At 44.3% G+C, this 13746-nt stretch overlaps 1 protein-coding gene across 3 annotated transcripts in view; it reads right to left on the bottom strand.

Annotated features, from left to right (window-relative positions):
* LOC144687599 (oxysterol-binding protein 2-like) overlaps nt 1-13746 on the bottom strand; it is a 336708-nt gene that overhangs the window by 50277 nt on the left and 272685 nt on the right. For 2 of the 3 annotated variants that reach the window (XM_078553932.1, XM_078553935.1), the window contains one exon: nt 7815-7862. The exons of the other annotated variant lie outside the window; for it this stretch is intronic. In XM_078553932.1, coding sequence (XP_078410058.1) covers nt 7815-7862 — 48 coding nt within the window. The remainder of the gene's footprint in view (nt 1-7814; nt 7863-13746) is intronic. 3 annotated transcript variants of the gene reach the window in all.

Raw genomic sequence — 13746 nt, 5'->3', positions numbered from 1 at the left:
GACCCACCGTGCATGAATAAAGAACACTTTTTGTGGACCTGTTATCTACATAGTGACACATGTCGGCAAGGAGTGATCCGAATGTTTGTTGTGTAAGACATATCCTTGTTGTATCCATGATGTAAATTTACCTATTTATTTGAAGTACCATTCGCCTGATAATTCATGTTTAATTTGTGTTGTTCTGATTTGTGTTGAAGTAAAAGTTGCAAGAAGTGGAATCTTGTTGGCAATTTCTTCATTGGGGAGTAATTTGGTAAATTTTGTTATTTTGGTTTATGGTTTCCCCATGGATATCATAACAGAGGGAAAATCCTGACAAGCATTCTCCTGAATCACCTACTACCTTTAGCTGTGGAAATCCTCCCAGAGACAGTGAGGCTTCAGACCTTTCAGAGGAGCCTCCAACATAGTCTTTGTTGCTGGACAATTCCAAGGAAAACAACAGAAACTCTTCATTGCATTTATTGACGTGACCAAAGATTTTGACTCAGTAAATTGCGACTCTGTGGATTGTGCTCCTAAGATTTGGATATCTAGGAAACTTCATCACAATCCTGCAAATTGCTCAATGATGATATGACTGCAACTGTGTTGAATGGGAGATCTGAAGAGAAGCCTTCAAAATCCAGACTGGTGTTAAGCAAGGCTGTGCGATAGCCCCCATTCTATTTACAATCTACTTGGCAGTGGCTATTCACCTCACCAAAGATCGACTGCCCTCTGGTGTCAGTATTAAATACTGTCTAGATGGAAAACTCTTTAACCTCAGCTTGAGGATGTGCTCAGCCAAATATTCCACCACCCACATATGTTGAAGGAGAGACTCAGGAATATGTTAGGCACTTTACTTACCTTGGCTGCCACCTCACTCAAAAGGTCATCATTGATGAGGAGATCCGACACCAGACCAGCTGTGCCAGCTCAGCCTTCTACAACCATGTAAGTGAATGTTTGACAATAAAGACCTCCTCAAGTCTAAACAAATCCTTGTGTGCACAGCAGTTGTCATCACTACACTTCTGTACTGAAGTGAGACCTGGACTATATGTGACACATAACAGTGCGAGAGAAATCCCATCAGCAATGTCTCTGCTGCATTCTTTGGGTTCAATGGGAGGACAAAGAAAAGGCTTCAAAGACACTCTGCAGCTCTCCTTGAAGCATGGTAGCGCTGACATTAAGCTTGCTACCAACTGTTAAGAATGGTGCCACCTTGTTCATCAAGCTGCATCACACTTTGAGTCACAACATCTTAATGTTGACGCAGAGCGACAGCAGAGAGGGAATGAAAAGGAAGCAAATCCTGCACTCCGGATCCCACTACCTCATGGGACATCCTGTTCCATGTGCCCGAAGATATGTGGACCAAGAATTAGCCTGTTCAGTCACACGATGATCCATGGCAGAAACTCACAACCATGAGCAGATGTCACCCTCGAATCGAGGGATAGCCAACATGTGAGCATTCAACTTTGAGGCTAGCCCCTTCTTTTCTGTAGCCTCCTCCAGCCCCTACAACCCACATCTGTCCCACAAAATAGATGAGTGTAAGGGTCATCTGAGGAGCCCTGGGGATTGTGACCCTCCAGGAAAGATATCTTGATTATCTAGGATTTGTGTTGGGGTGAGGACATCTGATTTCCACCACTTCCTATGCCACCCCAATTGGCCATTTTCCATGTAATGGCAATGGATTGGATCATGCCTTTGGAGGGTGGCCAAACCATCCTGTCCTTATCCAATGTTTATAAACACACACTTTCCAATATGGACCAGTAAACTATCACAGCACTCCAATGTAAAGGGCTCCCCAGGCCATTCTTCAAAGAGTGATCTTTTACAACAGCCTGAGCAGATCTTTGTTTGAGACTTATCTAAAAGTCAGCACCTCCAGCAGTATCGCATTGAAGCTCCAGCTTAGATGATGTGCTCAAATCAGGGAGTAGTTCTTGAACCCACAACCATCTGACTCAGGGGCAAGAAAGCTCCAAATTGGGTAAGACTGCTTGGAAGTGACTTCTTGGGGAGTTGCATGACTTCCACTCTCAGTTTCCATTCAGCAGAATGGGAACCAGTACTCTACACCATTGGATGCTGATTGTCTGACATACTGCGCTGCCTCATGGGTTTTAATTAAAGTTTTAGAAAGGCCATCAGGAATATACAAACTAAAACGTCCTCTACAAGGTGGGAGATTTCTTAAATGTTTCTCCCTCAAGCCATGAAAGGGTGGAAGGAATATATCTAGAGCATTTGTTGACTCCTCCAGTGAGCCATGCAGCTGGAGGAAGTGCAGACAACACAGACACACATGTGATCAAACTCCATCAGACCAAGAGGGCAATGAATAAAAGGAAGGATTAAGATAAATAACTAAACATTCAAATATGTTGTGGATTTGAATGGGAGAACTCAAAGCAATGACAGCTTGTCTCAGCCTGTGATTTGTGATAAGGAGTCTGTCTCTCTACCACTTTCACTGTGAGTCTCTCTCACACACACACAATCTGTCTATTACACATTATATAATCATCATCTCACAGTGATAACTGATCACTAAGCATCAAGCACATTACACACTACTCAGGTAGGAGCATGATGCTAAGAAGGATATGAGAACATAAGTACACATGAAATATGGTTAGGGGTAGGCAATGCAGCCCCTCTCTCGTGCTCTATCATTCAATAAAGTCATGGTTGATTTATCTCAACTCCACCTTCCTGCCTTATCCCCATATCCCTCAATTTGTCCAAAAATCTATCAATAGTGTTGAATACACTCAGTGGCTGAGCATCCACAGCCCTCCGGAGTACTGAATTTCAAATATTCGCAACCCTTTGAGTGAAGAAATTTTCCTCATCTCCGTCCAAAATGGCCAAACTCTTACCATGAGACTGTGACTCCTATTCACAGGCTCCCCAGCTAGGGGAAACAGCCTCTCAGCACCTACACCGTCAAGCCCTTTCAGGGTCTTAGGTGTTTCAATAAGATCACCTCTCAGCCTTCTAAGCTCCAGGGAATATTAGTTGGAGTGATCAGGGTCAAACTGAACTGATTAAAATATGAGTTTTATATATAACATTTTCCTTAGGGCATTCAATTCCTGTCTGCAACGGATACTTTCTGTTGCCACAATTTTTGGTGACATTTTTGCATCAATGTTCACTATTGTGAACTGCTATGTCAACATGTCTCACTCAGTTTTGCTATGTGATGGAGATGTGGTGAGGTCTAGGGAGGGAATTTCAAAGCAGAGTCCCTGAGCAGCTGGGGACTTGGCTGCCAGTGCTGGGGTGAAAGGCAGTATGTGCACAAGAGGCAAGTCAGAGGTGGGAAAGTCTTGGAGTGAGGATTGTAGGGGTGGTGAGATCATAGAAATAGAGGCAGGCCAGGCTATGGAGGGAATGCTAAATCTGAGTTATTGAGGGGTCATGGGCCATTATAGGTCAGCCAGGATGGGGTGGTGATACGGTGTGAGATACAGGCAGCAAGTCTTACAGAGGGTGGATGATAGGAGGCCAGCCAGGAGAGCATTGGAGTAACTGAATCTGGGGGTGACAAAGGCAATAAAAGGCAAGGGTGGGTGATGTTCAGGGGATGGAACTGGACAGTGTTTACGAAGAGGATATGCGATTGGAAAGTCAGGGCAGAACAGGATGCTGAGATTGCGAACTGTCCAGTTCAGCCTGAGACAGTGACCAGCAATTAAAAATACAATCTAACCATTTCAACCTCGCTTCTGATCTGCAGTCTGAAGTTTTCAAGAAATTTCCAGCCTACAAACTTCCATTACTAAATAATAATTAAACTCTGACTGACCCCACCATCTGTTTACATGATGACAATTAATTCTCGTGGACTTCAAGAGACATATCTTCATCTCAGTAGCAGATTTTCAGAACATTCATGGGACAGCACATCATTCAAATTATAGCACATATTCTCAAAGATGATGCTACAGGTTGAGTATCCTTTATCCTTGGGACTGATTGTGTTTCAGTTTTCAGATATTTTCAGTTTTCGGATCTCCCGGTTAGCTTTAGTCTACAACTATTAGGTTGTTTCTCCATTTGTCAACTCTCACACACCCTATTTCTTATTTGTTAATACTTATTACACCTGTAACATGATATTACATTGCTTTGTTAACAAATAAATTAACTGCATAGCTGTTCAAAAAAAGTTCAATTTTTGGATGTACAGATAAACGATATTCGACCTGTACTGGATATATTATGTAATAAGACAACTAAGAGGGTAATTTTTTTAGTGTCATTCAGGACAATGGAAATGAAAACTGGCAGAGGTGTACAGGGATGGTTGAACTGATGTCATATATTTTATACCAAAACAAAATTACCCTCTGTAATGATATGATGCTCCTGTACATAATATAAACGTATGACAGGCTAATAAATTTTCCTATCAATAATTAACATGTAATTAATAAAATAAAGCTTTGATAATCTTATACTATTTCATAATAGTTCAGTAAAATTTCAATCGTGAAATACGTCTATTGGTTTGTAACTCTTCGATCAGATTTTGGATTGTGCATTTTCAAGTATATTACACACGGTTTGTGTGACACTGAAAATGTTTTGCTGTCACAACCCAAAGCTTCTGCCTCCATCCTGAATGATGATGAGTTACTCTGTATTCCAGACATGTATTGGCAACCTCCTGCAGGCAAGATGTGGAATCAGATGACTTCGAGTCATTTAAAGCATAGTATTCCCAGAGGAGGGGGGAAGGTCCTTCTGCAACACTTCACTGTCCACCTTCAATCTTTATGCCAACAAGGACATTTTCAACTGACTGTCAAATGCCATTGACAAAGTTTGATCACCTACCTCAGTGGATCCATTCTCTTGCTCACAAGCAAAGAGACACCCAAGGATTTTCTAGAAAGTAAGTTGCTGATCATCATTTAGGCTCCTCCTTCTTTCACAGTCAGGCTCTTCAACAATAGGTAATGCTTTGTTGACTGCTGCTCTGCGTTATAGACATGTTAAGACTCCTTGGTCACTTCCAATTTTATCCTTCCAATATCATTCACAGTTTGTGTCTGTCGCCCATTTTTGCTTCTCGTGTGTAGTAGTACATACCTATTAAATTCAGCCCCAACCTGTTTTGGGGGGGGAAGGTTGAGGTGGGGGGGCATGTTGGGGGGGGGCATTTCTGATGCAAGTACTCCCCCTCGCCAGGTGTGTGTGCAGTGCAACGCAGAAAATGATGTTCCTGTCTCTTCCTAATGGGCTCCAAAGTCACAGAGTGACTCTCACTCTGCCTGATTCTACCCTTTTGAACATAGGAAGAGGAGTAGGCTATTTGGCCATTCAACCCCTCAAGCTTGTTCTGCCAATCAGTTAGATCATGCTGCTCTATATCTCAACTCCATTCACCCATCTTAAGCTTCATATCTCTTGATCGCTTGACCTAACAAGATCTAACAACCTCAGTTTTAAATTTCCAATTGACCTAGCTTCAGAAACCGTTTGGGGTGGGAAGTATGTGCAGAGTTCTAGATTTCCACTAAGAAATGCTTCCTGGATTCGGCCCAATTGGTCCAGTTCTAATTTTAAGGCTATGCTCCCTTGTTATGGACTATTTCTCTATAACTCCTCTACAATATCCTTTAATCATCTTAAATACCTCAATTAGAACAATCCTTAATCTTCTAAACTCAAGGAAATACAGCCTTTGTCTGTACAACCTGTCCTCATAATTTAATGCCTTTAGCCCCGATATCATTCTGAATACTGAACAGTAGTGGCCAGCTCTTTGGTTCTCCACAAGGTCGTAGTTGAAAAGAAAACACAAGATTTACTAGCACTTAAGTCAACATTCCTCAACTATGCCAAAGAAACAAGATGTTATTGTTGTACATCAAGAGGCCAGTATAGAATGCAAGCAGTGAATTGTAATACACCATTTCTTGTGTGAGAAAGTGAAAGAGCGTGAGGCAGAGAGAGAGACAGACAGACAGATAGACAGAGGGAGAAAGAGACATACACAAAGATGAGAGGCAGAGAGAGAGAGAGAAAGAGAGACAGAGTCACAGAGACGGAAAGAGAGAGAAAGAGACAGGGCGAGAGAGAGAGACAGGAGGCGAGAGAGACAGATGGCGGGGGGGCCCAGAGAGAGACGGGGGGCGAGAGAGAGAGAGACGGGGGGCGAGAGAGAGAGAGACGGGGGGCGAGAGAGAGAGAGAGCGGGGAGAGAGAGAGAGACGGGGGAGAGAGAGAGAGACGGGGGGAGAGAGAGAGACGGGGGGAGAGAGAGAGACGGGGGGAGAGAGAGAGACGGGGGGAGAGAGAGAGACGGGGGGAGAGAGAGAGACGGGGGGAGAGAGAGAGACGGGGGGAGAGAGAGAGACGGGGGGAGAGAGAGAGACGGGGGGAGAGAGAGAGACGGGGGAGAGAGAGAGACGGGGGGAGAGAGAGAGACGGGGGGAGAGAGAGAGACGGGGGGAGAGAGAGAGACACTGGGGAGGGAGAGACACGGGAGAGGGAGAGAGACAGAGGCATGAGATACTGTGTGCGCGCACGTGTGTGGTCATTTCTCTCAAACAGTATCACCACACAGAGAGGAGTCTGCCCTTTTTACAATACATTAAACACAAAAGTTATTATTTGTTGTGGAGAATTTACCAACCACCTACTGTTACGTCATCAGGAAATCAAACGGCAGTAATCTAACAAGGAGTTTACATATTATTAAAAATCACAAGGCTATTTCATTGCACTCAATCAACCCTCAAACCATCTGTAGCAAAGATATTCAAGTTGCTAAGAACCATCACTGCCGATTTCGAGAGATAATATGGTACTAATTACCACAAGATTCTATGCCTGGCATATTTTAGAATTCAATTCAAGAGATATGAACTGAACTTCAGTAGTGTCAACCCAGGTGATGGAAAGGAGGATAAAAATTGTATTTTACAGTAATTATTAATGTCAAAAACTGCTGCAAGGTGATCTACACAAAACTATCCCTAATGGGGTGTCAAACTGGCAGTCTAACTCAGAGAAACCTTAGTTGTTGGTCCAAAGTGTAACAGCATCATATTTTAATCAAAAATTAAATGATTACTTACAGCCAAAATGTGACACTGTAAATGTATCAAAATACATCAACTTGCACGTGGCAAGAATGGAGTAAGGCTCAAAGCTTCAAACAAAAAGACTGGTCAAGCATTTCATCATGATAATGCCCACCTTTCTAAACTGATATGAAACGAATTATACATGAGCCACAGCCTCAACACTCCTGTAATTTGGCATAATTACTCAACTCCTTCCTTTACAGCAGAGCTGTCACCATACATTCTGCTTACAGCTTGATAGATATTTGAATAAATCTTGACGCATAGTGTGTTAAGTGGGAGTCAATGTTTCCCACCCTGCAGACTGTAAGGAATGAGCAACTTCAGTTCCAGTTTTGTGTGTTACACGGTGCTGAAACTAATGCAGAACTAATTACGAATTTACAATAATGACAGAGGAAAAAACTGGCTGATCTATCAAGCCTTCCCAGTACTCATTTAATATAAAAGCAAAATACTGCGGACACTGGAAATCTGAAATTACAGAAAATGTTGGAAAAGCTCAGCCAGTCTGGCAGCATCTGTGGAAAGAGAAACAGAGTTAACATTTCGAGTCCGTATGACTCTTCTTCGTCCCCAATACTCATGCCTGCAGCGTCACGACTAGACACTTTCTAACTCCCCACCACCCACCAGGCAATCAAAACAAGTCCCGGAAATCACCCTGGCTATTTGTACATTAACTGTTAATCCACCTACCTTTAATATGGTGCGATCTCTGCCCCAGCCAAGAACTGGTCCAGCTCCCTTTTGAAGGCATGCAAAAGAAATACTTTCATTTGTATCTTATCTTTCACAACCTTGAGACATCCTAAAGTGTTTCATAACCCATTAAGTACTTTTAAGTGTGGTAACTGTTTGGATATAGGAAACACAGCCACCAATGTGCACACGGCATGCTTTCACAAGCAGGAATGTGATAACAATGGTCGAGGGATAAACATTGGCCAGGACACCAGGTAAAACTCTCCTGCATTTGTTCGAAATAGTGCCATGGGATCTTTTACATCCACCTGAGGGGGCAGGTGTGGTCTTGGCTAGACATTGCATCTGAAATACAGCACCACTGTCAGGGCTCCCTCAGCACTGCACTGGAGAGTCAGCCTGGGTTATGTGCTCAAGCTTCTGAAATGGGACTTGAACCCACAGCTTCTGACTCAGGGGTGACAGAGCTGCCAACTGAGCTGCACCTACTTTAGAAAAAAGCAGCAACCTGAAGGCAAACAGGATTTTGCAGCCTGAACAGGCCAGAGGCACATAGGGACACAACACAGTAGGAGACCAGAAAATCACAAACAATCCATCAGGATCCTTTTAACACCTACTCCTTCCAATAATCATTAAACAGCGGTATTATAATAACAACTTATATTTTATAGAACTTTTAGCATTGAAGAAAATGTCCCGACAGACACCAAGTAAAGAGAAAGATATTAGGAAGGGCAACCAAAATGAACAAGTAGACAACATAAAGGCATGGTACAGTGGGACGTTGTTTCAGTTATAGCGAATGCTAACATAAAGTCACAACTTACCTCCTTCAATTTTGTCGTGTTTGTTTTCTTCCCAAAATTAATTTTTTTTGGATAAACAACGATAATAAGGAATGACTCAAACAGTGATATCTGTGGAATATTTGGCTAATTTCTTTTTTATTTCCACTCCTCAGACTGATCAGAATCCATGTACAAATTGAACCAGTTCAGCTAGTCAGCTGTGACTACAGGATAGGAAAACAGATTAATCTGGTAAACAAGGAGTTATCTCTCTAAAGCTCATAGTCCTTCTCCCATTCTCTCAAAATTGGCTGTGGATGATACTTAGCAAATAACCCAAAGAATAACCATACCTGAGCCTTGGGTTTGTGGACTCAACTAATCAATAGGAGCATTTCTCTCATTCTGCTCACCGCTTGCACCATGGGTACATGTGGCTGCTGCCTCTGATGAGAGAACAGCAGCACAGATATGGCGGAAATGCTCTGGAGTGTTATTTCAACAGCGCAGGTGAAAGTGCACTAAGACTGGGACACATCTAAGCCCCTTCAACCCTCTGCAATGCCTCCAGGAACTCCCATCAGTGCCATGTTGAGGGTTGCAGCTTAGGCAATGCATCCTTGCCTTTTCTCGAATTCCTTAATTTTCTCTCTGTTACACAGTTAGCTCACAGTGAAGGACGTGGCTGATCATGTAAGGCTGATACCAATGGACTGGCACTGACTTGCTCGTCAATGTCAATATACCACCTGTGACATCCCTGTCCTTGCAGGAATCAGAAGGTGGGACATGCAGATGCTTTCTAATGAACATCGTTACCATGTAACTCTTGTTGTCACTGAGAGCAATAACAGGACTCTGCCGAGCCATGACACATCAATGTGCGAATTGTCCTCATCCAGTCTGCGTGTCAGGTCAGCTAAACTAAGAGCTGCTGTCAGGGGTACTGAACCACACCTACAGCATTGCTCAAGAGCATAGAATTCGTACTTCTCCTTAAAACAAAGTGCTGCGATGCTGAAAATCTGAAACCTGCACCCCCCCCCAGGAAATGCTGGAGATACTCAGCAGGTCAGGCAGTTTCTGCAGATGGAGAAATGGACATAACGTTTCAGGTCGATGGCCCTTCATTTAAGAAAGGCCACTTTTTTGGTCAAAAGTGATAAACTTCCACACCATACAGCAATCCTTTCCCAGTGGCAGAAAAGCCATCTCTGCCAACTGCATTCCGTATCCGTCCGCTATGAAATGGAGCAGGGCATCCCTGGGGCTGATTCTTCCTCTGTCTCCTCCTCTTCATGCAGGGGCCATTGTCCTCTCCTATACCCATCTTCAATAGCACAGCTAAGACTATGTAGGGAAAAGTGGGTGGAAACTAACTGACATCCTACGCCTGTGGTGTCATCAGTCCCCCCTCCAGCCCTACCCACCAGTAAATGGTATAGAATTACGCTGTATAGGAAAGGTCACCGTTTAGAGCCTGCTCTGTACTATTAGTTGATCTTACACAGGGTAGCAGTGGGGTTATCATTGATATCAGTTTGCTGGAACCAGGAAGGGCAAAAATCAGCCAGGGTTAGCACTCTTGGGGGTAGATTTTCTGATAGTCACTAATTTTACTGAAAAGGTAGATGTGCTTATAGGGATAGGTTTCCTACTTTAGGCCTGTGTCTACTACAATTAGCAAACAGTGGAAAATAAGCCTCTTGGTCACAAACCACTTACTCCTGCTGTAAAGGGTTTTGGGGAGGACAAAGTGGAGAAAACTATAAAGAGTTATTAATAACGCTGGTCTGTGTTGATTCCCTAATGACTTACTAGGCAAAGGCAATGATTCCTGACCTGAGCCTCTGATAGTTTAGCAACTAGACAACAATGCTGTGTACAAAATTTTCTTCATCAGCTGCTGATGCCAGTTACCCCTTCTGGCAGCTTTGCTTTATCTTGTTCTCAGGCAAAGTAGGCAAGTGAAGACCGATCTATTTTTAAGATTGCACAGGAGAATTCAGGCCCACCCCTAGTTAACTGCTCATACATCTCGGTGCTGTTGGTGGGATGCTGCTGCCCACCAACCTTACTACCTTCAAACCAACGTTTACCAACTCTGGTTGGACATATTCCTCTCCCACCTTTGTTTACCTGACAGAACCCATGCTCGCGGCACATCACCTTCCTATACCAATTGGAAAGTGAACAAATGCTTCATTAGCCCAATTAGATCATACTTGGCCATTGATCAAACTGCCTTTTCTTCATCATCGCCAATCATTTTTATAATGAACCAAGTGTTCAAAGAACATGTTGAACAAAAACCCCAGTACTTTTTCTTCTGGTTTGCTTGCGGCAGTGTCAGGAGATTAATCTTCAATTGCTGGAGACTCCAGGACAATCCTGTGGGGTTGGCAACACCAAATTCACTGCATGAAGCACTTTGAGATAATTCAGCTTGTAAGGCATTAGGTAAATGACATGGTTATTACACTTGGCAGAAAAAAAGACAATGTCCGGGGTTTTCCGTGCCAGGCATGTTTGTTGGCGTGAGTGGACAATATGGCATGATCGGTTTCATGACAGCATGAAACCAGTTTGCGATCATCTGCTCAGCACGCTGATGGTGGGCCGCATTTCCTGCCATCGGACGTCGGGAATCTCATTGTAATACACCTGCACATCCTATAAGGCCAGCCCGCCGGACTCATCCACCGACCCCTCCACCCCACTGGATAGTCTGCCCATGTAGGCAGGAAAACACACCGATGTGATTCACAGTGGCGCATAAGCGACATGCACCTGGTGGGCTGCACTTCGCTCGGGACTTCAAGGTTTGTTTGTCTACCTTGCTTCGGTCAGCACTCGCAATCATCAGTGCCAGGCTTCACAGACAGCACCATATCATTTTTAGGGGGGCTCACAGGTAGGTTGCTACCTACCAGATCAGCCATTTATGGGTGGCTTTTCAATGGCCACAGGGCAAGGTCTTGCTTGGGGAAGGGGAAGAAGTGGCCTCAGGCAAGGGAAGAGGCTGCAGGATGAGAGCTGTACTGGGGAAGGAGGGTATCCCAGGGTGTGTGGGGGGGGGGAAAGGTTGATCTGTGGCCTCAAGGTGGTGAGGCTGAGGAGGCAGTCCAGAGGAGATGAGGACATGTGAGGGTACATGTGTGAGAATGGGTGGTGATGTCCCTTGAGCTGACAGTGAGTGAGATGCCAGTTAATGTGTGATGGGCTTGAGTGTGTGAGATTAGAGTGATGAGATGTTTGTCAAACCCTGGCTGCACGGATGAGGTCATTCATCCTCTATCTGCATTGAATGGCGAACCTCTTCTGTGCAGCACTGGCACTGATCACCATTGCCACCGCCTGCCATACTGGATTGGTGATGCCGCTGCCCATCCTGCAGACAGAGCGAGGGTAGAGGACAATGCGTCGGATTCCATGGTATCTAAATGGCATTCCAGGGACGTATCATTAAACCTGGGGGCTACCGTCTTTTTGCCTTTTGTGGACATCTTCCCTGCAGTAGTCATGGGCTGGAAGCACTGAGATGTGTGCGCGCGGCTGAACTTTAAATGTGGCGCCCGGTGTGATGAAGCGGCAACGTGATGATGTGGTGTGCGAATGAGAGCCCGCCCGCCATGGAAGCAGGGTATTTCCCAGGAATGCATAACTAATGCGGCATGTTGGGACGATACGGTGTGAAAACCCACCATCGCGGCCGGTGGGTAAAATATCGCTTTACCTGCCCGCAACTGCACTTAGTGCAAATCTGGGACGATTCCACCCAATGTTACTGTATTAAATGCCACACATTGAAAAGCGCTGAACCTAAGATTAACAATTCTCTGAATGGGTCTATCATTAAACTACACGGAGCTGTCCCATCTGTTCAAGGTGCTGCTGATTGTAAAGGAGTCAATAGTAATACAGGTAATAGTAACACTCTAACCAACATGACATTGATCAAACAGCAAATTGATTATACAAAGTCTCCTAAGTGGTTTATGGGCCAATCTGCAATAGACGTTAGTGCGGCCTATTCAGGGAGAAGTCATGAGCGCCGGGGTAGTTTAAAGAGTGTGATTTACGGTATGATTGAATCAGACCAACAATAGGTATAACCAACAAGCTCACACAGTAACCGAAGGGAAAGAATTCTCTCATTCTCGGACACCCCTTTATTCTCCACCGAATGTTCCCCCCAGTTCCAAAGGTGTTGCTTCCATGTTTGAGTATGAGGGGAAAATTTCCTCACTGATGCACCCAGCCCATGGAGGGAACATCACAGGTTTGGCGAGGAGGCTGCCATTTCCTGATAAATTCCCCCATCCTGTGCTGAAAGGTGAAATCTTCCCTGTGGTTCCATGAGTACCAGTCACACTCCAGTATTTCATTTGTGGCCTTTATCTACTAGGTGACTGGGTCAAGTCCTGACCAGTTGTTGCTGTGAGGGAATCAAAGATCAAACCCGATCCTTCCTTCACTGAACTTCTGAACACATACTTCCAACAGACGTGCCCTGGGTAGCAATCAGGAGGAGGAATCCTGGCTGCTCTTCCTCTCAGGAAAACAACACCAAGACCTATTGTAGCGTCCCATGTCATTGCCAAACGGAGCTCCACCAACTCAGCAGACCAAGGCTGCTTTGCTTCTGTGACTCATTGGCTAATCTAGCTAAGCATCTGATGAATGGTATTGAACAAGAGACAGACTTTTGCCATGAGCTCAATATGAGGAGAAAGATGACAGTAGGAACCGTTCGCTGTGTCTGCTGACATCACTGCGTCAGCCAATAAGGTGGAAGCAGGGCAGGACTTACAGAAGGACTTGGGGCAGTCAATTCTACAGCAAACAGTCTATTTAAAGCACGTACTATAGCAAATAGTCTATTTATCCCATGCATTACAGAGGAGTCTATTTAAACGGTGCATGACAGCAAACATAGTCTATTTAAGAAGAGTCTTTGTGAATTACAGCAAACAGAACTCATGAGTGAAACTGCAGCAATGTCTCCTGATAAAAATGCAGCTTTATTTCTTCAGTAAAATGCAGTGAGTGGAGGATATTTAAATAATACAAATTATATGCATTGTGTCAATGCCAGTCAGTTACAGCAGGCATATTGACAAGGGAATCTCCGA

Source organism: Cetorhinus maximus, chromosome 12, assembly GCF_964194155.1.
Source record: "Cetorhinus maximus chromosome 12, sCetMax3.hap1.1, whole genome shotgun sequence".
NCBI classification, from domain to species: domain Eukaryota; kingdom Metazoa; phylum Chordata; class Chondrichthyes; order Lamniformes; family Cetorhinidae; genus Cetorhinus; species Cetorhinus maximus.
Note: the sequence above shows the minus strand (reverse complement) of the source record. Positions and strands in the feature narration are given on the sequence as shown.